This window comes from Gavialis gangeticus, unplaced genomic scaffold (genome assembly GCF_001723915.1).
Source record: "Gavialis gangeticus isolate Ggan-Ray unplaced genomic scaffold, GavGan_comp1, whole genome shotgun sequence".
NCBI lineage: Eukaryota > Metazoa > Chordata > Crocodylia > Gavialidae > Gavialis > Gavialis gangeticus.
The window spans coordinates 22,382,432-22,409,024 of NW_017729014.1; the positions used below are offsets into that span (position 1 = coordinate 22,382,432).

The 26,593-nt window shown below is 40.6% G+C and overlaps 1 protein-coding gene across 1 annotated transcript in view; it reads right to left on the bottom strand.

Moving 5' to 3' along the window:
• Nucleotides 1–26,593, bottom strand: part of EIF4G3 (eukaryotic translation initiation factor 4 gamma 3) — a 161,208-nt gene that overhangs the window by 132,387 nt on the left and 2,228 nt on the right. Inside the window, exons 2-4 of the mRNA XM_019512006.1 lie at nt 22,389–22,480; nt 22,189–22,264; nt 10,816–10,944 (exon numbers count right to left, since the gene is read on the bottom strand). Of these exons, the coding sequence (XP_019367551.1) occupies nt 10,816–10,944; nt 22,189–22,264; nt 22,389–22,414 (231 nt within the window). The 5' untranslated portion in view covers nt 22,415–22,480. The remainder of the gene's footprint in view (nt 1–10,815; nt 10,945–22,188; nt 22,265–22,388; nt 22,481–26,593) is intronic.

The window sequence follows — 26,593 nt, forward strand, 5'->3', positions numbered from 1 at the left end:
CATGGAGAGGGTCCAGAGGAGGGCCACTCACACGATCAGGGGACAGCAGGGCAGGCCCTATGAGGAGAGGCTACAGGACCTGAGCCTGTTCAGCCTCCACAAGAGAAGGCTGAGGGGGGATCTAGTGGCCTGTTACAAACTAGTCAGGGGGGACCAGCAGGCACTGGGGAAGTCCCTGTTCCCTCGAGCACTGCCAGGAGTGACCAGGAATAATGGTCACAAGCTGGTAGAGGGTAGATTTAGGCTAGATATCAGGAGGCACGACTTCACGGTCAGGGCGGCTAGGGTCTGGAACCAACTTCCAAGAGAAGTGGTGCTGGCTCCTACCCCGGGGGTCTTTAAGAGGAGGCTAGATGAACACCTTGCCAGGGTCGTTTGACCCCAGTAATCTTGCCTGCCATGGCAGGGGGTCGGACTAGACGATCTACTCAGGTCCCTTCCGACCCAAAAAACTATGAATCTGTAACTACAAGGTGGACTGCAGTAATTTGAATTGTTTGAATCTGAAAAGTATTTACTGGAAGAAAACATCCTTCATTTATTATCATTTATAAACATCCTTCATATAAGCGACATATCGCTTATTCAGGAGTCAGCTATCTTCTTCTCAAGAGCAAACAATACCTGAAAAACCCTTCTAGGTGGCACCTTTACTTTTGTAACCTTGTATAGTTTAATGGATATTTTATTTATTGTATAATTAGAAAAGCAGGGTGTAGAAAATTCTTCTGCCTCTGCTGACTTCCACATTTATTACAACACGTTGCCTTTTGCAAAATATTTGTCTGACTAAAAATTATGTATGTTGTGAAGGATGCTGGTAAAACCTATGCTAGATTGCATGAAAATCTCTTGCTCACGTAAGTGTGGAATCATCTCATTCCATCAAAAAGGATACTAGAATACACAATAGTCCCAAAAAGAACAAAGCTGAGTTGCCTTAAATTATTGCATGTCTCCCTATACCAAGACCTAAAGTATTTCACCATACTGAAAACCCAGAACACAGGCATAAAACTTATAAGAAAAATTCAGTTTTCTCCCCTTTTACTCCACCCCACACATTCTGCCAAGTAGGGGCCATTAACTTGTATATTTCTAGCCCTCACACTAGTGAACATAACTTGACAATTCTAAATCAAATGTAAGCTGATAAAGTACACTTTGCCTGAGTGTGGAACACCTCCCCAAAAAGACCTAACACTAGCTAGACAAAAGAGGTAACAGTGAAATGATGACATCCACATCAACTGTTCACTTTTGCTTTCTTCAATCATTCTGTCACGAACACGCAATTAAAATGACTATTTTACAATCCCAAATTTCCTCCTACCACTCACTCTGTGTTCAAAGTTCTTAACTCTTCCCTACCTAATTGCCAAAATTTCCAGTTGTTCCCAAATCTGTAGGATGCTTTAGGTATCATAAGTACTGAACCTTGAATTAGATAAAAAGGAGGCAGGCAGGACACTGATGACAACAAATTTAATATCAAAACAAACAAGGACAACCATACGAATGTTATTATTTATATTAATAAAAATCAAGCAGGACTGTACAAAGCCACAACATGCCAATACTGCTGCAAGGTGGATCATGAAAGAACCAATCAGTCTGCCTGCATGCCTAAGTTCAATATGTAGCCAAAGAACATGGATATCAGACCTCTACAGGTCTAGACTGTGTTGCAAGCCCTTAGGGAGAACCTTCTTCATTTCAAGGAGTAGGTCCTTCTTGTGGACAGCTTCCTGTCCTGTATAAAAACTCAGATCTAGCAGCAGCAGCATCCTTCAGTAGCCAACATCCAAGCCACCTGGTGCAAGGCCTGTTGGGCTGTATATGGTATCCAACCAATTTTGGAATAGTGTGTCCAGACAAGCTCAGAAATAAATGAGATGGCCAGAAGGCCATGTACAATCTCTCAGAGCCAAAATGGCTTCAGGCAAGAAGACACTATTAGAATTACTGTGGCTCTGTTCCATCTGATTTTGACTAGTACCTTGGCCATCTTGAGGATCAACTGAAAGTAGGCCTTGAGTTTACTGTAGCAGAATGGCATCTAACAATGAAACCAGGCTCATGCCATTTTGGGAGAAGTTCAGTTATTTGGCAGCAAAAAGGTCTCTTAAAAGAGGCATGTACTGTATGACTAGCAGCTCCCTGATGAATTCCCATAGTTGACTATTTGTGTTGGACCATCACATGTCTGCTCAAGAAGTTGGCTAGATCGCTGCTGACTCTTGAAAAGGAACAGAGCCAATGGCTTTAGTTGGACAATACCATTAATACAACTTAATGGCTTCAGGGAGAGGGGAATGAGCAAAATACTCCCTGCTTGTATTCACAGGGCAGCACAGATACATTTTCATTCCAGATCTGAAACTTGGAGTTGACTGAGCTGCTCTGATGAAGTTTAGGAGACTCACCCTGTGAAAGGAGGTACAGAGAGGTTCAGGCATGAGGGCTTGGACATCAGTGATGCTTCCTGACAATATAAGCACAACCTCAAAAACTGTTTTAAAAATCAAAAGAGCTGTTTGGCAGTTAAAAAAATGGCTCCATGAGTTTATGAGAATAATGCTAAGAACCTATGTAGGAGACGGATCTCTAATTGGCATGCAAGCATGCAGATCCTCAGAGAAACATGAATGTTTCTAGCTGCAAACCTTGGAGTATTTTAAGATAGACAGGATTGTCATACAACCCAGTCAAGTGACCCTGAACTCCAAAATTTTAATGTAGAATTTCAAGTTACCCTGGGGCTAGCTCCCCTGCATTTGTGAAAAAGTTAGACAGGTTTCCTAATTCTACTTTACAGATCTGTGCTGACTGCCACTGTCAAAAGGAGGCAGAGACGGTATTCCCATTTGTGTCTTCTTGAGGTCTAGCCACCAATTCAGCTTCCCTTAAGACCTGAAGCAGGATTGCAAGTTTCTAGTATGCATGGGGCTTGGGTAGGGATTGTACCAACCTCAGGGGCCATTCAGACTAGCAAATTCAGTCCCCTGCTGTCACAGGCAACCATTTATCCAAAAAGAAGACTGCTGCTCCTCCTCAAGACAACAAAAAAGAAAAAGTAGGAACTTCTTTGCCTGTACTCAAGAGGAGCATACTTTAGAGCTCCTAGATGAAGAAGTGCAGCCACTTCTGCTTATAGAAGATTCCTACGAAAAGGATGGTAAGCAGGGGTAAAGAAAAAACTAACTAGGGTAACTGTGATAGATGACCTCCAACACCCACCTGCCCTAGATTACAGCAGCCTAAACTCAAGGGAATGGGACAAATTTGTTTCTGCAGATTACATACCCTGATATGTCATCAAATCTGCAAACATGCAGCCAGCGCAGAATCCTTCCACCTCCTCTGAGACAACTGACATCTCCATGTGTGCTTATGTTTTTTATTGGAGACAGAATCATGGTGGCCAGCAAGGCGCGCTGGGTTCCTGTGTTCCATCTAAGACTGATATCAGCATCGTTTGCTGTTTGGAGCTATTGCCCAGAAGCCAAAGGAGTGCAAGAACTCACATGTTACAAGGAATGAACAACTCCATCCCTTCCAGTAGCAGGTCCTTGATCATCACATGCAGCCCCTCGGGGACTTCCCCATGATAACAAGTCATGGACCTGGCTATTGGTCTGAAGACTCCATGGCTATTTATAGGGCTAGCTTTCCCCAGTAGCTGGTTTAAGCTCACCCCTGTTCTCAGTAGGGGGTTGGACAAAAAGTGCCAACACTATCCCAAATTGGAGAATGACACTTTCAGGAACACAGAAATGGAAGGGACCATTCCAGGTGATTGAATCCAGTCCTCTGTAATTACTGGCAATCACATAAAATATTTGTTCAAAAGGGTCCCCGAGACTTTCCATTCCAGCTTCTCCCACACTTCACGACACAAAGAATGTCATTATATCCCATAACACACTTAGGATCTTTACTGTAAAAGGCCCTCTGTTGTGTGGGAGAGAAGAGGGAAGACAAGAACACCAATGCCAAGAGAGCTTAACTTTTCATCACCTGCAACTGAAGGGAGACAGAAGGCGGACAGGTTTTCCTCGAGAACTAGTCAAGCTTCTTCAGGATCTTTATCCTTCAGGCTGCTTTTGTGAAATCTGGACTTTCCCTGTACTACTGAAATGAGTAAGGAATTCATAATAATAGTCATACTCACCCTGAAGGACTGATCCTGTTCCACTCTATTTCCTGTGGCTGGCATACTGGGAGGTGTCTGTTACAGTGCCTTAGCAAGGTTGAATCACTATTTTTTGGAAGGCTAATCCTGACTGGGCTAACGGTATCAATATACCAAACAACTTACAAGATTTTTCTTGGAAAAAATTACATCTTCATTTTTAGAGTGTCTACTATTCTCATCAAGAGATCTTCAAGTGTCTTAACACTGTTCAGCCCTAGCACCAGGGTTACTGCTTTGTCCAGTGATGAAACAAAAAGTTCTTGGAAGTAATGCAGGATTGCGTTGCCCCTCTTGTCCCTTGATTGGCAATTCCTGGTATTCTTCCTTGCCCATTTTCAGTGGACTGGTCACTGATGCCACTAGAGCACGTGTTGTTCTCCTCTTCTTAGAATGGCAATCTGCTCCTGGAAATATGTGAAGAAGAGCCCTGTAAGCCCATAATGTGACTCCATAAGGATATGGCTGGCTATTGCTGACCAGTCAAATGACAGTTCTGTTGCAGCAGTTGTAGCAAATTCTAGGAAGAAAATTTGTCTGGTCTACTTTTGGACTCCCAAAAGAGGCCATCCTGCTTGTAGGAGACAAGAAGGTATGTCCTGACTCACTGAAAGGAGCAGCAGATGCTCTGTAAGCATAGCTCTGAACCATACAGTGCTCTGGGTACCAGGCTCCGTGGCAAGATTCTTGGAACAACCTCTCAGGCCTGGAACCTGGTGTCAGAAGTGCCAGCACCAGCTTTAGCATCAAGGTATGCGTCTTTGCCACACCTTTTACCACCAGGTCTTTTTATGGCCCTGTATCCTTACCGGAGAGCGAACCTAAAAGCATGGTTTCTCCACAGCACGGGACTAGACAAGATTATGGTTAAAAGCTTATGCATTTTTCCTAGTTCTCTGCAAGTTTCAAGTACGTGACATTTTGATTGCAAGTGCTAATTTAGCAAGTGTGGCATTTATAAGAATAAGAACGAGACCACAAAACTCCTTTTAGTTAAGTGAAACAGCCAGCGAGCAAGTGAATACAGACCTGTTCTGGATTCAAATGCAGCACCCAAGACTCAACAGCTCTGGATATCAATGATCAAAGACAGGAAGTTAGCTGGGTTAGTGCAAAGGCAAGCAGAAGGTAGGTAGGTAGATTAGCACCTTACAGACTAACTAATTCAGAGATGGATAAACTTTCATAAGCAGCGAACTGTATCTCTGGTTTAATCAGCCTGCAAGGTACAAATCTAGCCTGCCTTCTGTCTCCCCTAACATTGTAAATCAAAGCCAGCACAATTATGCTAAGGTAGAGAAGGAAAAATGCTTCCTGGAAGGGCATTTTTCAACCTGTTTCCTTTGTGATCCAAAATCCACTCTCTCATAATCAGTGACAGCACCAGTTCTCTTGGATCTTCAAAAAACTGCTAGCTTTTGGGTGGGGTTGCAAGATTCTCTAGCCTGCTGGGATGGAAATGAGAGCATTTTTCATGTGTAAAAACTGCTCGACACCTCTCCCCAGCTTCTGGGTGGGTGGGGTAAGCAATCATTTCAAGGTCTTCCCAACTCCTTTTTGAGTAGCATTGTCTTTTAAGATTTTTCCCTTCTATTTTCGAGCCTGCTTGCTTTGGCATAACTCCAATTCCTCTCCTCCTCCTGCCTGAGAGAAGCTTCTCTCTCTCCACGGTCTGCAAAGCATGGCAGTTTCATAGTTAGTAGGGTCGGAAGGGACCTGAGCAGGTCATTGAGTCCAACCCCCTGCCATGGCAGGAAAGAGTACTGGGGTCAAACGACCCCAGCAAGGTGTTCATCTAGCCTCCTGTAGATGAACACCAGGGTAGGAGCCAGCACCACTTCTCTTGGAAGTTGGTTCCAGATCCTAGCAGCCCTGACTGTGAAGTAGCACCTCCTGATGTCAAGTCTGAATCTACCCTCTGCCAGCTTGTGACCGTTATTTCTAGTCACTCCTGGGGGAACGGGGACTCCCCCAATGCCTGCTGGTCCCCTCTGGCTAATTTGTAACAGGCCACTAGATCCCCCTTCAGCCTTCTCTTGTAGAGGCTGAACAGGGTCAGGTCCCGTAGCTTCTCCTCGTAGGGCCTGCCCTGCTGCCCCCTGATCATGCAAGCAGCCCTCTCCATGTTGTCCACATCCCTCCTGAAGTGCAGCGCCCAGAACTGAACGCAGTACTCCAACTACGTTGCTACCTCCAATCTTGCCAAGGACGTTCATTTCCAGTTTCTCCCATGTCCCTCATGCTATCCCTGGTCTTGAACCTGCTGGTAAATGGCACATCACAAAGGCAAGGCAGACAGAAGTTCGATACGAAGCCTAGCTGTGATACCTACAGACACTAGGAAAAGACATTTGTGACTTTTAACACAATAATCTTCTTGTTCCCTGCTTTGAGGCTCCAGGTTTCATATCAGCTTTTGGCCCCTCCTTTCCAACAATAGAGAAGGATAAAAGCTTTGCGTGCTTTCCTCCCTGACAAGAGTCACTTGAAAGGTGGAAGACAGTTACACAATTCTGCACCTACTCAAGTGTGCAACTCAGAAGGGGAGAGCAGGAGAAAATCATCAACCCTCTCCCAGTCTGTTTTTTTGGGGAAAACCTTTAGTATATAGAAGATGCAAAATAGGAAAACTGTATATGCATGTACGACTGGAGCAGAAGGCAGGGTAGAGATGTACCTTGTACACAACTAAATTAAAGATGCATAAGCTTTCTCAAGCTCACTTCATCAAATGCAGTGAGGTCAGGTTCACAAAAACTTATTCACCTCTGATTTGATTAGTCTATGAGGTGCACTTCTGCCCAGCCGTCTGTGTGCCTTCAGACTAACACAGTTAACTACCTCTTTTCTGTAGGACTGAAGGCCACATCTGGCTATGGCAACTCTGTATTAGTATGTGCAGTGCAGTGGCAGGTACTGAAAGAGTTAAGCACATTCTAGAGACCAGAAGTATGATTTCAAGGCCCTGGAATTTGGAGAAGGCAAGGGAAGCAGAGGCAAGGTTTCTTGCAGTGAATACTGGGGGTGTGGAACTGTTTTTCATTGCTGCAGAGTTCGCTTACTCTTGCTGCAGAAACTAGTTCTGAAGGCAGTGGATTGCCAGAGGCTGGTTTAAAGTCAATGTAGAGGAAACCACAGGAAGTCGAATAGCTAAAACAAGAAGTAGGCATACTACTTTAATAGAAGAAAGCAAAAAAAATAGGCAAAAAGCAGTCTAAACATTAGTGGTACTATACAACTCACCTTGTCTTTGAAATATACAAGTAAAACAAACAAAAACACAACCAGATGGGTATGACACCACACTTGCACTCAAGCACTTTTCCCCACATGAAGTACTATGCATCCAAGTGGTCTTTATATCATCCTAATCTATACTTTGGGAACAAAGGAGGCTCTCAGCATATCTTTCAGAGGTCATTTAATGCAACAATTTGCAGCTTTAACTATATGCAAGCCTTTGTGGTACAAAGATGTAAAGTTATCGAGCTGTCCAGATGTTCTGTGCTATTCATAAGAGAGTCCATTTTCTTGTATTGTAGTAAAGTCTCTATCGAGTTAGTTAATACTATGACTGACATCCATCCATCAATTCCTCAAATTTCCTTATGAAGGAGTTACCCTTTAGAGAGTCACACATCTTGCCTATTAATTCAGACACTTCTACTTCTACTACAGTAAGGTGGTCACCAGCACTCACTCACATCTCTCAGATGCGACACTCGAACTGAGGAAACAGATGTTCCACTTTCTGTAACCACCCCTCAATTTTACTCTACCGACTGGAATGATATTCCAAGTACGAGGGAGGAGTGCAGTAGAAGGTGCAGGGTATTTCTCATCTCTAGAGGCAATACTTTTGAAAAAGCTTGTTGTCTGTTAACCTTCTTTTCTCCTTCAAGATACCGCTTCTGCAAGACCCCACCTTAGGAACTAGCAGGCAGATATAATCCTCAAGAGAAGTGTTGAGGACCCATATTAATTAAATAGAGAGTGAATCACTACTCTCTTAACTGAGCATTTGATCAAGAATCAGCGTTGCAAGAATAGTGATTTGTGACACTGCAACTTGAATTTACAACTCCTACCAGCTTTGGACACTGCAAATATAACTTGCACATGCTGTCACCACTAAGTGATTTTTCTCTCTGCTTGGTATTTGATGTGTGGGCCAACTCAGAGGAAAACTAAATATATAATTTAATCAAAAATACCATCTTGATGGAATTTAAAATACATTTATAAAATCCAGAAAATATACATGGCTTTGGGGGGGGACCCGTCATCTGATTAATCTGGCTTCCACTAGGTTAAATGAAAAATTCTTATGACCTTAAAAACATTAGAAAAAGCCATCAAAGTTCTGAAATCCTCTCAGCTGATGTTAAAGCCATTAGAAAAGCACCTATAATGAGTATAACACACAGGGAGCAGATTTCTAAACAATCCAGAGTTTCTACGCCTTTAATGACAACTGAATTTATATCCACTGAATTTACAGATTTACACACTTTTAGACAGAAATTTATTAGCTGCTTTAAGAACCTGACCCCAGTTGTCTTTCCTGCCTAGTGCAGGGGGCTGAACCCAATGATCTTGTGAGGTCGCTTCCAGCCCCCTACAATCTATGAATCTATGAACCACTTCACTAAGAAATCCATCAAGACCTTTTGTACAAAAATGTGGTAGGCAGACAAAAAGTGTTCAGAAGGTTTTAACCATGGATGAAACACTTAAATAAAACTTTTAAGGAATTAGGTTAAAGATTGTGCACATAATTCAGATGCACATAAGAGACGGTGCACCAAACAACATTCAAACCCTTCTAATAACCTCAGCAAAATAGTATTTTCATATTTCTCAATTAATAGTGTTATCAGGTATTTTGAGGTATTCGTTTCAAAGCCACCACAAAAAGCACATTTGCAAAGAACTTCCCATGAAGAATAAAAGGGGTTACAAGAATGGAAGTCTACTGAATGCGTCTTTCTTCCTGTTGCTTCCAACTAGCGCTTTCTTTTCATTCTAAGATTCACGCATCTTCTTACTGCTTCTTCATGAGGTTAAGAATAGAGAACTTTTTTTTCTTCAGAAATTCCAGCAGAAGCTGATTAGGCTAACTTAATTAGCCTGATTAAATCAGGAGGCTAGACTCGATTTGGGGGCTGGACTTGATGATCCTCCGGGGTCCCTTCCAGCATGAACGTCCATGAAATGGTCAACAAAATGGCCAAGGTAGTTCAGTGTTACTTAGTGTCATGCAACTGCCATCTGATGAATAGTGTGAACTACTCTTACCTTTTCCACTCCTCAATTAATGGTATCAGCTCAGGGGAAAAAACAAAAAACAAAACAGAGAGAGAGACCCAGAGATCGCTGCGGACAACTCCAAAACAACCTCTGTCCAATATACAACAATTGTCCAAAAAAGCAAACAAAGCTTAGAGAATCCTTGTCCAAACACTGCTGCCAAATGCCTGAAAGCTACTTCTGATGCCTCAGATACTACAGCTTCCATTCTCCAGATTCCTAAAAAAGGATGGGAATGTGGGCATCTCCAGCTTTCCTAAAAAGTACTGTAGCACATGCATCACTGCCATTGCTCTGTCTTCTATTTCCAGTATGGTATATTTATACTATCGGAACATTTCTTGTGCATCTGAATTTGCTTTCACACTGAAAAGTGGATTATAATATAACGTTTCTCCAAAACAAGACAAGTTTGCTCAAAATCTCAACAAATGCTTCTGACAATCTTTCCCACTTTCTCCTGGCCCTGCAATAAACTTGAAGCTCTGGTCTCTGCACGCTGACCTCTGGAACCAATTCGTGATACGACTTCCTTTCTCACTTAAATTACTACGCCTTGTTCAGAACTCTATTGCCCACTTAACCTCTGGGCTCTCTTCTAAGTTCTTCATTTTTTTTCATCTGCTCAACTATCAACTCAAATCCAAAGGCAGTTTAAAGATTCTGCTTCTCATTTTGTCTCCTCTTCAGACCGCTGGCCTTTCCCCAACCTCTAGCTCTTAACTTAATATATTCCCTACACTCCCTGTGCCCATTTCTTTTCTGCTTCACTTCACTCCTGTGACATGCTCTACACAAACTTCAAAAGCTACCATATTCTAGATAACTTGTCATTTCTCTGTCCTTATCCTTACTTCTATTTTTGCTTTTTCTGAACTTTTTATAAATCTCTCCTTATGTCTAGCTTTTTATTGCGATTCATCTTTGCAATTAATTTTATTGCACCAATTTCAACAATAATTGTAGAATGGCAGCATCCTGTACAAGTACAGATTGATGGAAAACTAACACAATGCACCAGACACTCCCATAATGTTTAACAGGAAAGTGGGACAATGCCCCTAGAGTAGCTTGTGGGGAAACAAGGATATTCCTCAGTGGTATCACTTATATTATCTGTAATATTTTGAAGCTGAATCCTGCATATTCCTTTTACTTCATATGCAATGATAAACCAATAATTAACCACCAACTAGGATGGTACACATCAGTCACTGCAGCACTGGAGTTGCATATATAAAAATAGCATCCTCCCCTGTGAACTGAAAGAAACCAGGTAAGGGAAGTTTCTGACCAGCACCAGCTCTTACCTGTGAAAGTCCAGGGGACGATGCATGTCCCGGAGGTGTTGCAGCAAGATTTGGGTGTCCCTTATTTATTTCATGTGCAGAGTAAGGGGATGGGGCAGGAGGGCCCGGCTGTCTTGCTACCTGTGTTACCTGTGAGGAGATAAACTGTTAGTAAAAGAGAATATTAGTAGTTCAATTTCTGTAGATGGTTCTAGCGCTTATAGTCTAAGAATAAAAGAGCGTATATAATGAAAGGAGTCAGCAGCAACGTTTTTAATATGTGCCGACCCATTTCTTTTTCAAGTTAGTTAACTATTTATGTAAAACTTGGCGGCTATGCTGGTGGAAAGCCTGTATCATAGGCAGCACCATCAACAGGGGAAGGGGAAAAGTTACACAAGCTTCTGCTTTATTGCTTTTCCAACACAGCTCAGGCTTTCATTGAAGTATCCTTGAAGTTCCACTCCTGGTCTTTTACTTCCAAATCTTTGTAATTCATACCATTATAAATTACGCCAAACAACCTTGCAATTTAGTGGTTCAAACCCCCTGGGGGCTGCAAAGTGATGTAAAGAAGCTTGTTACCAGTCAGAGGAAGTGACCTAAAAAGGCAAGGTGAGGAGAAACTCCCCATTCATCCCTCCAAATGAGGTGACAATTTGGCAGAAGAATCTTAGACCGAGGACTGACGGTAAAGATCTCGTCAGTAAAGATAAATGAAAACTTAAAACAATTCTTTTGGAAAACTACTGCACCAGATTTTCCAAAAAGGAACACACAGAGAGGAGATTTCAGCCTTCGTGGCTCACATGCTTGTTTTATTCTGCCTTATTTACAGTACAATATTCATGTCAAGTTGTTTAAAAGGTAGACCCCAGGGTAAGTGAAATGAAAAATGGCAAATCAAAGAGATATTGAGGAACCAGAGCTAGAGATCCACTCAGCAATTCAATATAATGTAATCTGTATTATTTTGTTTTATGTTTGCTGTGTAACAGCCTTCTCTCTGACCTCTCCTGAAATGAGCTTCTGCCTTGTTTAAATCACAGCTATTAGGTCATTGCAGTTTCAAAACAACACAGGTAATGATTAGAAGGTGCTGCTAGCAACACACAAATAAGTGCATGTACCACAGAAGAGTCAGTCAGCAATGAAACACAAGATGTAAGTTTTACAACCAGTCTTGTCCATGTCTCTTTATTGTATTTTAAGTAAGGGTGCATTTGATTACGTCACCTAAACCACTCCAGTAGCTGTGGATGACAATGTGCAATTTCTGAAGGCTTGGAAGAGACCAAAAGCATGCACTGTTGGAAGATCTGGAGAGAGAGCTCAAGAGAAAGAAGCCCCTTTCCCCCCCAAGAGGTATCATCTGTTTCCTGGTTGATACAGCCTGGCAGGGATGCACATACACAGCTCCAGTCAACTTAACTGAAACCAGTGTCACAAAGGATACTGTAAAACTTCTGCAACCTGCCTCCTGGAAAATCAGAATCCCTTACCACAGTGATCTTGAAAGCCTTGCCAAGTCAAAAACAGACTTTTTTTTATTCTATACTTAAAAAGTAGCTACAAATTATGAAAGACATCAGAACCGCAGCTGGGAGTGCAAGGACATTTATTCACTTATAAACCCACCATTCAATAAAACATGTGCATTTTAGTCATCACTAGGAATATCTCCCTCGACAATCACCAATTTACTTCCTGATAGGAGATTAGTTTAAAGTAAAGGAAGTTCTTCAACTACTGTCAGCATATATGCAAATTCTTAAGTGTGCATATACTTCTAGCATCAAAGAGAAAAATCTGCAACATTTTGATCACTAGAACAGGCTGCATGCATGATTCCTTTGGACCTTACTATCTGGAGTCACGTTAAATAGATTCTGTGCCAAGACTGAAGAAGTAATAATGTTCACATTCTACACCGGGAAGCACAGATGTAGGTTAAGTAACTTATTTTGAGCCTTGTCAGAATTCGAATCCAATCTTCAGGAATTAAAGAGTGATAAGTTATGTGGTAACTGATAACTATGTAATACGGGTCTGAGATTGACCAACACTGTGACACTGCTCTCCCGAATCAGGCCTCAAATGTAGAAGTCAAGTCAGGGAGGAATGCAATATAGATAGCAGTTATGTCCCACCTAACAGACCAAAAAGGGCTGGTCCTGTTTAGATGATGAATAAGGACACTTTTCTCCTCTCTGGTATGTTTTCTTGGAGAGAGTCAGGGGACAAGTGCTGGGATGGGAAGAGGGACAGGTATTTAACTGGTTCTAGAACTCTGGAAACTGGTTTAGGTTAAGAATGAGCATGAACAAAAAAAAAAAAGTGTATCCTTCATTTTACAGAACAAAAAGGATCAGATATCAAAACGTGTGGCTCTCAGACTCTTTACTCAGATAATATACTTACTACAAGTAATACAGTCTTTTAAAAAGTTTCATTTCTGGAATGTTCAAAGGTGACTCCATTAACTCAGTAAAGGCCTAAATTAAAATTCCTAAAAAAGGATCGTTTCAAATAATGGTGAAAAAGTTGTCAAACAGGACCTTTTAAGAACTCTACCCTCCTCCCAACCCTTTAAAAGTTTTCTCTGTGACTACAGTTCAGGAGTAACCAGCATTATTTACAATCAGAAAGTTCTTCCAGAGACCCATGTAGTCCAACTGCCTATAGTTTGCCCAGAACAAGATCAGATGTCTTGGAAACACCTCTGCCATCTCTTAACCATGGAAGCAGTCAATTAATATATGTTCAAAATATCCTAGAAATAAGAAATGTCTGATTATATATCTTTTACTGGACAAAATTTTATAGCTGGGAGAGATGGGAGACAAGCTTTTGGTCACAAAGTGCCCTTTTCAAAGTCCTGCTGCATCCTCTACAGGTGATGCAGAACAGAGACATTAGCAGAAGCAGCAGGCTTGAACCAGGACACTTTCTCCCCCCAAAATGTGTGTTAACATCTCTCACAGCTACAAAGTGAATCCAATAAAAGATATAATCAAACAAACCTTTCTTCCTACATTAACTCCAAACCATCACGGCTACAACACCCCACCATGCCCCATAGTACAGGGAAAGGCAAAAAAACCCTCCCACAGCATGTCAATTTAAACCAATGGTAAAAATGCCTTTCTGACCCCAAATCTGGCAAGCGCTATGACCCCAAGTAGAGAAGTAAGACCCTCCAGACAGGAACTTCTGAGTTTTCTAACTACAGCAAGGCAATCAACACACTTCAGTCAAAAGCCACCACCAGCCTTGACTGTGGCCAAGATGTCAGTGCTTCAGCAGGACCGTATCTTTGACGAGGGGAAAATAAATTCCTTCCAAGCCCCTACAGGTGATCAAAGCCCTGAAGCATGGGTTTTGCCAGACACCTGCCACGCCAACTTTTTTCTATGCTCCAGAATAGGAATTACAAATACGGATTCCAGCTATTATACACACTGATTGCTGAACCAAAAGTTCCCTATCCTATCAAATCAACCCTTCCATAAAGTTACCTTAAAACAACCCAGGTCCTTTACCCCGTCTCCTCTTGACTCAGATAACAAATCAAAAATTCTCTCCTCTGATAGCACAAGTCCTCTTTTAAATGTCAAAAAGAAGCCTAAAAAGCTGTTCTCCCCCTCTCTCCTGGTGACAGTCTCATAGACACAAACTAACATATACACAAGAGGATCTGTTCAACTGAGGCTCTCTAGAAGCCATGGGGCATGGACTGGCGAAAGTAATGAGTCCATTACAAACCAATGCCAACTATCATCTGTCAGAAAGTGAGAGTCTGAATTCTACTAAAAAGTATGCATCTTAATCCCTAGTAAATGTAAGAATAGCACGCCCTTTTTATATTCACATAGAAATAGTCCAGAAATAAGAATCTCTAACAAATTGTAAAATGTAATATTTCTCTAAGAAAATGCCAATTAGAGCAGGAAATGTTACAGCTATATAGACGCATTTAAGAAACTGTGTTATAGGTTAAATTTCATGTTTCTATAGTTCTTCTTTTCATTACATTTGCTAGAATGCAGATTTAAGTTCATAAATTCTAAAGGAACACAAGCTTCACTTCAATTATTCAGTAATGAAAAAGGCAGAAACTGGAAACAACTGACTGGATTTGCTCCAAAATACTTGTCTCATGATGCAAGCCATTTACATATAGTGCAAAAAGTTTATGCTTTCCGTTTATCATCTGGAAATCTGCAAGATGTGCAACAGGTCTAATATGTAAGCTAAGCAAATATAACTTTCACTCAAGTTCACAGATCAAATTCTTTGCCCAAACAATGGATATGTGGAATTAAATATGAATCTGTCAAGCCTAGCACTGTGTCATAAGCAAGCAGTGGAGAGCCTATAATTCAGTCTTTAAAAGTACTCCCTCCAAGAAAGCAGAAAATATATAAAAAATGAAACTGATGTGGGATTAATTTGCTGTCCACTTGGATTGAAATGTCTTTATTTTAACGCCTCTGAAATTCTATTTTTCTGCAACTTAGATAAACATAAAAAACTACCAGGCTGGGTCAGACCACAGGTCCATCTATTTTAGTACCCTGGCCTCTCACAGTGTGGAAGAATATTTAAGCAGAGCAAACCCAGAATGATCCATCCCCAACGACATTCCCTGCACAGCTTCTAGCATTCAGGGTCTATGTAGTCCTAATGTTGAAACTAAACCACTACAATGTGTAATTCCTGCCATGATTAATGCCCATGTCTTTCATGAATTTGTCAAATCCCCTTTTCAGCCCAGTTAAAGGATCAGCCTTCACATTCTGTGGCAACAAGATCAACAAGCTAATTACCCACGGTGTGAAAAGGAACATTTGTTTTAAACCTGCTAATCACTGCACTGCATGTCTCCTAATTCCCATATTGAGAGAGATAGGGATTTACTATTTACTTCCTCCAAATCATGCATAGTTTTGTAGACGGTTAGCACGTCCTCCTTCAGTAGTCTTATCTTGTAAGGTGAAAAGTCATAGCCTATTTATTCTCTGCATTCCTCCAATTATCCTTCTCGCCCTCCTTTTGTGCCTTTTCTAGTTCTAGCGCATCCTCTTGGAGACGAGGGGACCACACCTGCACACAGTATTCAAGGTGTGGGGCTACCCCGGACCTATCCAGTGACAATGACATTTTCTATTTTCAGTCCTATTCTTAATGATTCAAACATGTTATTTCCCTTTTTGACTGCTGCTGAACACTGACTGGGCTGATGCTTTCAAAGAACTAGGATATCTAACTCCAAGCAGGAACAGGTATACGCCTCTTGGGCTATTTTTACCCCATGCGTGTGAATGCACTTATCAAGATTGAACTTCATACTTAATTTTTTGTCCATGTTCAGCTCTTCAGTCAGCTTTGCCCTTTTACCACCCTGAAATAATACAGCATCATCTATAAAACTTGGCCACCTCACCAGTCAACCAGTTTTCAAACCATTTATAAATATGATAAACCGCATACATCCTAGTATAGACCCTTGGGAAACTGCACTGTTTACCTCTCTCCACTGTGTGAGCTGACCATTTATAAGTATTCGGATTCCTGTCCTTCAGCCAGTTACTGATCCACGAGTGGACCTTCCCTCTAATACCTTGCCAACCTAATTTCTTTAAGAGCCTTTAGTGTGGAACTTTTGTCAAAAGCTTTCTGAAAATCCAAACACCCTATATCAAACTGGACTGCCCTGATCCTCAAGCTTGTTGGGGCCCTCAAAAAACTCCAGCATGACCTCCCTTCACAAAAGCCATCTTGCTCATCAACATGACAATTAATCGTATTTTTTATTATAATTTCTACCAATGTCAGGAACAGAATGTACTGGTCTGTAGTTCCCTGGATCTCCTAGGGAACCCTGTCTAAAGACTGGGGTTACACTGGCTATCACCCAGTCCTCCAGTACAGAGGCTGGCTTTAAGATTACAGGCTAAAAAGGCAGATCCAAAACTTCAAAATTTGAGCTCTTTCAGGACTCTTGGGGAACTGTCAGCTGGTCCTTGTGATTTGTTACTGTTTAGTTTATCACTTTCCTCTATAACCTCACCTCAAAATCTAGCTATCTGCATATCAGTAGTAATGTCAATTAGCCTTTTATTTTCAATCAGTCTGGATCAAGAGATAAGGAAACAGAAAATGTACACCCACACAATTTTTTTCATATTTATATTCTGTATGTCATCTATGGGATGTAGTGATAGCTGGAAGGGGAAATGACAGCCATACGCACATTAACTTTACTAAATTAAAACAAAAAAAGTCCAGACTGGGCAGAATTTTTTTCTGTTCAACATTCAAGTTCAACAAGGAACCTGATGTAAATGGTTTCAAAAAAGTGCTTAAGGCACATCCCTCTTGTACACGGCAGCAGCTAGGCAGTAGAACGAAAATCGGCCTCCTGACCTAGATCTTTAGTTTAAATGCACAGTGGCTAGAGTAACTAATCCCTCATAATCTCTTTTCTACAGGATTCTCTTCATTGCTGAAATACCCTCTAAAGGACACAAAAGCAAGTCACAGTGTTGCTGTTGGGTGTGAAATTCTTGGATGTCCATCAACAATTCCTCCCTGCAGAAAAGCAACCAAATGAACACACAAGCATGCATATGAAAATAAATGCAGAATCAAGCTTACCCCAATTAACTCTGTTTTGCATCAGGTTAGATAGGGGTCTTTTCTGCCTTTTGGACACTACAAAATGCATGGAAGCGGGTTTTACCTCCAACTGTAGAATCTACTCGTCTAAACAGCACACCTAGAAAAGCAGACCTCTCTTCCCCCTCCACCTCACTTCAGTGAGACAGCACTGCCCAACCGAGTATCCACTAGATTTCTGTCCTCTCTGAACACATGGGAAAGGATCAATACGGCCTTTACAACTTTGGTCTCCCACCTCAAAAAAAAAAAGCAATAGAAAAACTAGATAGGGTGCAGAGAAAGACTGAGGGGAATGGACAGGCTTTCATTTGAGGAGACTAAATAGGGTAGGACTTTTCAGCTGAGATGACTGTCACTGGCAGAGGCAAGGGGTGGAGGGGAAAGGGAAGCAGGACACAACAGAAATTTATAAAATATTAAGTGATTCAGGGAAAGTAATTAGAGACCTATTACTTACCATCTCTCAAAATACTAGAAGTAAAGGGCACAAACTGAAACTATTTAGAAGCAAATTTAAAACTAACAAAAGGAAATTACTTTCAGACTGCATGCAACTGTAGAACTCATTGCCATCAGATGTGTGCACTGATGGTTTCCCCCAGGTCAAAAAGAGGAATGGAAAAATTCACAGAGGAATGGTCTGCAGTTAGGTACTGAGCCTGGTAGATATGGATGCAGCCTCTGAATGAGGCTTCTTGGATCTCTGAGCATTGGGAGTTGCAGTGGGAGAGAAGCAGGAGGTAGACAATTCTGGATAAGCTTTCTTCACTCTCCCCTCAGCATCCACACACTCCCACTACCTAAGTCAGGATACTGGGCTAGCAAGACCTATCGTCTGACACAGTAAGCAGGCAGTTTTTATGTTCCGTTCCACATAGGAAGAGATGAGGTGCCACAGGATCGGACTCCTGCCTTTCACTCAAGAAAATACGCATTCTAATTCTCATAATACTAGAAGCACAAATGAGAGTTTTCTCAAATCTGTGCTCCAGTTTAGAGCACAAGCCACCATGCAACCAGGTACAACTGGATACAGTAATGTCATCTGCTCAAGAGAAACCCATCAGGGCTCAGAATCAGTACAAACCAGGCCTGGCCCTTGAAGGTCCATGTTCCACATGGCTCATGTGCATTTCTCACTCAATTTCAATGTGTATTGAATTAATTCACAAATAGTGATTAGATCACATGAGGGACCAACTTCCTGCAAAAATTAATTAAAAGCCCAACTACTGGAGTCTATCAGGCAGAAATATTCTTCAGCAAAATCTTAGGTATATTTAACTCAAAATGAGCAAAATGCCATTAGCAATAAAAAAGTCAATTCCCCGGGAGCATTTTTGTAGCAAGTTTCAGAGCTCAGGACATATCAATTTATTTATTTATTTATTTATTTATTACAGCAGAACTATAAATCTCTGCCATAAAGAGACCGAGTAGGAAGTTGACCTAGATCAATTTGCTTATTGGCCTGACTTTGCATTATACATTCTGAATTCCATGCATGCCCCATGATAAACTTAATAATCCTGGGAGGCATGTTCTGCTCTACTACAGGATCTACATCAGTTTGTCTTTCACTAGAAGTCAGCACTCATAATTATGTATTCTAAAAGTAGTAATACAAAGCAATTTTAAGGCTTGGATTCACTGCAGTCACTACAAATTAAATTCCTTCCCCTTCTTTCACCTATAATAGGATCATTTAGATTTAGGAATATTTTAAGACAAAAACAAAACTGGATTTTTCCACTGGTTTCCTATAGCACTATACAGTTCTGGATCTCATACCTGATGTATACATAGTTTTCTTAAATGGCACGAATTAAACTCATGAGATGTAAAGAATTCTACTAAACGCTACTATGAAAAAGGTACACAGATGAAAAACCACGTGGCCAACTGCTGCACCTGACAATATGCCATGCTAATTTTCTCCCTTTTAATAATAAACTATATGAATAAATTTTATGAATTAAAAAACATTACTCCTGAGGATTATTAAACTAATTTAAATCAATTTTTTCAACATTAGTTTATCTCAAAAGAGAAGGATTAAATCTAAATCTACTGATTATTTTACTAATGATATATTCCAGTCTCACTCCCATCCCCACAGGTACAATTCTACTGAATAAAAAGTCTATCAAAGGAAGGATAACTAAGTGTTGGGGTGAAACATCTAGTGTCATTTTTTGTTCCCGGAGGTTACAAAAGCAAGTCTCACCACACATCCAATTAAATTCATATACTTATTCCTCACCTGCCATTTCTCTCCTATAAAAATGGTGCCCAACTAATTCACTTCAATTTTTTTTGAAGGATCACCTTTTTGGCTATTTCAGTTGTGGCCTACAGTGCAAGCTATACACGTTTTCCACTATTTTCGATTAACGTTTCCAAACATAGCTGAGACTGCAAAATGGCTAGACTGCTGTGACCTCACTCTAAGGCAGAGGTACTGCAGGGTCAACTCAGCATCAGTACACAGTACCAAGAACTTATAACCTTTCAATTATGCAACAGGCAAGGATTTTTTTTTTTTTTAGGTGATATCTTTTATTGGACCAATTGCATAGATGTGATAAAGTCAAACAAGCTTTCAAATGCAAGGTCCGAGAAGGAGAGCAAGAACAGCAATTAAGAGCAGTGGGCAGAGCTGTGAAACCGAAGGGAAGAGAAATTCCCATGGGCAGCAGACAAACAATTAGCAGAAAAAGAGGAACTAGATTACTGGAAGATGAAGACCTACCAAGAGAGAGGAGGCTCAATTATCAGCCGTATTGTGCAGGAAGAATTTCAGAAATCAGGCAGATTATAGTGGGTCATAAAACTACCGTAACTCTTGAATTAGGTCACGCAGGAGTGCAGCTGTTTTTTCCCAAGGCTGCCAAACTCACATCAGTCATGCTAGGTTTGAAAATAGTGATACATACACCTTGTCCTCAATTCCACATTTAGGGAGGGTACAAATATTAAAATACAGAAATAAAAAGCAATTATTGGGTCTACAGTGCAGCGTGTTTTTACACACACACACACACACACACACACACACACACAGGGCTTTGTCCCTGTTCTGTGCAGCCAAATCTCTGGGGAAAAAAATCTTTTTTCCTGCATTTGGTCTTCTCCAAAAACAAGATGTCTTTTTTTTTTGGGGGGAGGGGTGGATAATGAGGGTGCTGTATGCAAGACAATGCACTAGTTTTGGGGTTCCTATATTGTCTATACAGAATACATAATGACATGGTTGCTCTCCCCCTTGTAAGTTTTGAAGATGGACCTCTAGAGTGGGATTTTCAATGTATTATTTCAAGGCTCACAACCTTGCTTCAAGGCCCAGTGCATGGCTTTTCCTGCCACCAACCCTTCTTATTTCATTATGTATACAATCAAGGACAGCTCATTGATTTGAATACAAAATTGGCTCTGAAGCCAATGCAGGAATGCTAATATCAGCAAACAGCTTGCAGCTCTAGTCCGTTGAACCACTCAATGTCACAAGCTTTGATTTTGCTTAGACTAGTTCTCCGACTGTTTAGATTGGTATCTATAGGTATCCACCATAAGTCAGCTCAAGAAACATCCTAGACAAGCTGTTTTGAGTTCTTTCATCATCTTCTCCCACTCCCAGGAATCCAAGAACAGATGCGACATAGGATGCAATCCCCATTCCAGCTTGATGCAAGATGACCTTCTTTTCTGAAACAGTCTCCCAGCTGGGAGGAGAAGTTTTGAGAGAGTACATGAGCTCTTTTCTGTCGTCATCATGGATCACAGATAGAAAAGACAATAAATCTTTTTGGATTCTGCATCTCAAAACAAAACAGATGATGACCCCTTCACCAGCAAGTCATGCAAACAAACAGAAAAATAACCTTTTCTGTAGCAAGTTTGACTCTCCTTTTCTAGAAGGAGCTCATGCTATCATGCAAACCATAATGAGCTTAAGATCAATTAATATAAACAAAAATAAAACTCCCTGCAATAACTCTTTGGTAAATTAAAGTGTCTCATTCCAGGCTGCATAATTATAACATAACTCAAAGGAATCTGGCTTTACCGCTTAATAAAAGCCATAGATTAAAAAATCCTGTCATATGTGCACACCATTTCTAGATTTTCAGTCTGATTTCCATTACTAGTCAACATCCGAAACATTTTTTAAATAGTTCACCAAAAGTCTCCCTCAATTTTTAAACCTGCTTGTAGGGTTGCTTCTTCTGCTGATGGCTTTAAATAAGATATTTAACATACACACATTTACGTGAAACATTTTTTTTTTTTTGTGGAATATCAGCATCTTGCTACCACTGTGCCACAAATAATACATTCCATCCAGATATTCAAGCAGAAGGGACCTACAGAGAACATGGTTGATATTTTTTTTACTGAGGACAGCATGCTTAAGAAAGTTTGTCTGTAAATTCTGTTTAGTAAAACTGCGATGTTTTAAACAAAAAAAAAAAAAAATCCAACTCTGAGTCCATTATGAAGTATTAGAACAACATTTCTCCCATTTACTGCTCTTTATTTAGAAGTGATAAAAATGGAATTTTGTAAAATATGTTGAAGACCATCAATTTCTGAGGAGTGGGATGAAATTACTCAATTACATTTATTTGTGAGGAAAGAAAATGTCTCCTTAAAAAAAGGCAAACACAGAACAGAAGGTTCAGGACAGGCAGACTGGCTTTAGATACTTACAGTGCTGTACACAGCTGAGACTGTTGGGGTAAAGATCCGATCCTCGAGGGGCTGCTGCACAGGACCTCTGGGAATTCTGTAATACATCAAGTTAAGGAAAAAAACCCCAAAGAAGGGCTGTGTACTATATATCAACAGCACCATGCAAACAGCTTTCATTTGTCAACATATGTAAGCACCTTCCTAAGGCAGGCAGATACACAAACATCTTCAAAGGCTCTCGCATTCAACAGGAAGATACAATCCTTCAGGTCTCCTATATTAGTAAGCATATCCCTCAAGAACTGATTTCCTGGATAAATATGACAAGAGTAACCGAAAGCAAACAAAATTACTGAACAAGACACAAAACTTGAGCCTTAGAAGAATCTCTCATCTCTGCTTTTTCAAGAAAAAGAGGCTTTAGATTCAGTGAGACAGTGTTAACCAGCACTGAATCTTCTGACAAAGGCCAGCCCTGTTTTGCTGCTAAATGTGTAGGAATAATGCTATAATTATGTCCTTGCTTGCTTCTCTTTAAATTGTTACGTCCTTCCCTTCCATGCCACCCCCACCCGTGCAGAAGTCACTTCTACAGGGGGCTGGCCAATATCATCCAATTGTTAATGTGCTGGCAGTGTTGTTACTTAAGGGAAAACTGTAATTTTGTTCTTCCCAGCAATTTTAAAATTGGAATGAGTTCATTTACTGAAAACCAGGAAAGTAGACCTTGTTAAAGTAATTAAACTCAGAAGAAAATCTAAAATGTTTATTGGAAAGAATAGTTATAAATACAAAAATATTTAGAAAAAATGTTTTTTTCTTAAAACTTTAAGGATTTATTCATGTACACACACTTCACTCTAAGGCAATGGGACTACATCAGTAAAATTAGGCATTTTATGATTCATGTTGACATCTCATCTTTTCTGCTCTTTACTTTTTGTGCATCAGACTTCTTGAAAAACTAAATATGATGGGTTTCCAGTTAGTTTCACATTCTATTTCCTAAGTACAAGCCTAAGGTAACAATGTTCAGAGACTACAAACACTGTTTAAATTAAAACAGAAATGTATTTTCACTGATTTAACTAAGTCATAGAAACACTTCTTTGGCTGTGTTCAAAGAAAAAAAACACACACAAGAGCTAAATTCTGAGCCTCCAGTTTTCGATATGACTACTAGCCTAGCACCTCAAACTCCAAACACTCCTGCACGATCATACCCGATGACCTATCAAATAATTTCTTTCTAAAGAAGGAAAACAACTGTGACATCAGCAACAGAAGCACAGTTAAGGCAATACAAGAGAAGAGATGCATTTCATGCCATTAATAATAGTTCAACTTGATAACTTGATCCAATTACTGAACTATTGTTTAAAGGCAGGCAAGGTTCTTTGGGTAGATGTGATGTATTTTACTAGACCAATTAAAAAGTTGAGAGAAGTTGAAAAGAGTTGAAAGAACTATTTAGTTGGTCTAATAAAAGGGATCACATCTACCCAAAGAACCTTGCCTACCTATGTCCTTAGACCAACACGGCTACAACCAACAATGCTGCATAACTGGATCAACTATTTTAGTGTTTAAAACATAGATGAAGCTTTTATTTAAAAAAAAAAACAACAACAGCTGAAAACAACCCATTGGGTTTTTTGTTTTTGTTTTTATTCAGGCAACAAGAGAAACAAAACTCCAACACAGGAGGAACAAAGGTGTTTAACTGCAAAGGGTAAAATAATTACTGTTCACATTTTAACTACTACATATTTGTCAACTGTTTCGAATGTTCTATAGCTGACACTCTCCTAGAGCTGCTAAATCATTGTTAAAGCAGAACAGAAACCAGCTTACAACTTTACATTGTATTTCCATGCTGTCAGTGCCACAAAGAATGTCATCTCTCCAGCAAGCAGGATCAAAAATGAACTTGTAAACACAACCTCATAGGATGCCAAAAATGCAATTGGGTATCTCAACCCTTTTTATTTTAAAAGATCATAATGCATAATCAATCATTAAGTAATACAGTAGTGTTAAACCTTAGAGTGGAGACCATTTTAGAATATTCTAATTGGCACAATCCCTCTGCACATGAGAAATAATCTGCATTTTATAAGTGTGGCAGAAGTGATACAGCAAGCCTACAATTAAAAACAGATCCAGTGACAGAGATGAGATTAGGAACCCAGAGTCCCCGACTCCCAAGATCATGCTCAGCTCATATCTCCACATTAAAAAGCCAACAAGAATTTATTTCTATATAGCACCGTTTCTTCTCAACTTGCAAACTGCCAAATCAAGCCTAAGTGGCATAATTCAATTAAATTAACTAGCTTTAGCAGGTAAATTCACTATTTATCTCTTTGTCTCATATAGCAAACACTTTTCATGTAACTTCAGACAGAACATAAACAGCACACAAACCTTCAGGGCTTTTCCTCCCAAACAGTGCTCCTCCTAAGTCTTACTGTGACAGGTTTGGGTCTGGAAGGTGAGCAGCAAGGGAAGTGGCTCACACTTCCCAGTTGGCTTCTTCAGAAGGAAGGTTACCCACAGTCTAAAACTAAAATTTCCTTTGAATCAAGAGGATTCTTCCACAGTCACATGGCCAGGAAGAAACATGAAGTAATCCTTTCTTCTGAAATGTCACACGCTACCACTTCCCACAGCCGGTGCCGAGTTCTCAGTGTCTGAAAACCAAGGTTCACTTCCATCCGGAGTACCGCAGACTGACATAACTCTGAACATATGCACACTGAGCCTGATTATCCTTACCTGGGAACTCCCATGATTCCCCCCAAACACCAAGGGAAAAGTGACCCTGCTGAAAACACCATGCTTAAAACCTGACGGTGCTTTTACACATGCTTCGGGGGGCGTGCTTTAACTGGAGTGACTCCGAGAGCCACTCTAATTAAAGCACCACTGCATCTTGTGTATCAGCATCCTGTGCTTAAAAATGGTGGCAGGGGTGTTAGAATTAAAACTCGCTCAACAAGCTGCAGCTCAAGCGCCCCGCCACCATTGTTAAGCGCAGGGGCGGTGATGCACAAGACACAGGAGGCTGCTGGAGCGCAGCAATCACTACGCTCCAGCAGACTCGATTACCAACAGGCTGGAATTCCAGCGCGTCGGAGCAGCCTTGGCGCTCACGAACAGGTGCCCTGAGATTTCCAGTTCCTCAGGCAGAGGACAGACACTGTCCTAACTTATTATTTATGTAGCAACATTAGAAGTACTTGGTGCTTCACAAGCACACGTAGCCCCCATTAGGAACTTTGCTACCGACTACAAAGAGGCCATGATTTCACCTTAAGCATCTGCCCTGAGCAACTTACCATTCGTTCCTATTTGGGGAAAGGCAGCAACAGACACTGGGCACGTTTTTTTAAATGCAAAACTGACTGACAAGAAATGGTAGGCAACAGAGATGAAGGACAGTTTAGTGATTAGGGCTCTGGTGTGGAATTAGGAGGTTTCAGTGCCATTCCCTCCTCTGCCTCCTTTGTGATTCGGAGAGCTCTGTACACCTCGGATCCCATCTGTAACTAATACTTCCCTATTAGGATAAAAGGACAGATATTGAGAGGCTAAGTAAGTTAAATATTGTCATGTGGTTAGATGATACAGGGAAAGAAGCCACAAGATAATTACATAAATAGAGTACTGGTCAGGAAATACTATTCCAAGAAACAGTAACTAGTTTGTCCTATGTTCTGCCTCCTAAGACCTAGAAGACTTACAAAACATCATTTATCAGTGGATTGAGAGAGAAACATGAAGCTTTTCAAGTAAAAGTTGATATGCTACTGAGATAAGCATCTCAAATGCTCTAGAAGAGTGAGCGCCTGTTAATATCTCTGGACAAATGCTGGAATTTAAATCACAAAGGAAGCTGTAGCTTGTCTACCAAGTCAGAGAAACCATGCACCGTTCTCTATCTCCAGAAGGGTATTAAAAATGAAAAGCTACGCATTCTCTAGATGCCCTCTAACCAGTGACAGTATTGACAAGCATGCTGAAGAAAATCCTATGCTCATATATTATGCAGCCAACAAACAATATGTGATGAGGAAATAAAGACTGCAGATATACATCTGTTCCTGAACTGCATCATTTCTTCATATATGACATTTCTAGCCTAAAAGCAGTTTAATAAACAGCAGTGTCAACTAACTGAAACAATCTTTACTTCAAAAAGGTATTATTTCTGTCCTTGGAGAGATTGTTCCACTCTGAAGGTTTGGACTTAATTTCTTCTGATAGAATGTGTATACATTAGGGGAGAGATTGGTTTAAAGCTAATCTTTTTTCAGTTTTGCAGAGGGAAGCTGAAATTCAAGATCATTTTTAGAGGGGACAGATTTTCAGCAGATTAAGTTAACAAAACCAGCAGATTTTGTTTGCGGGGGGGGGGGGG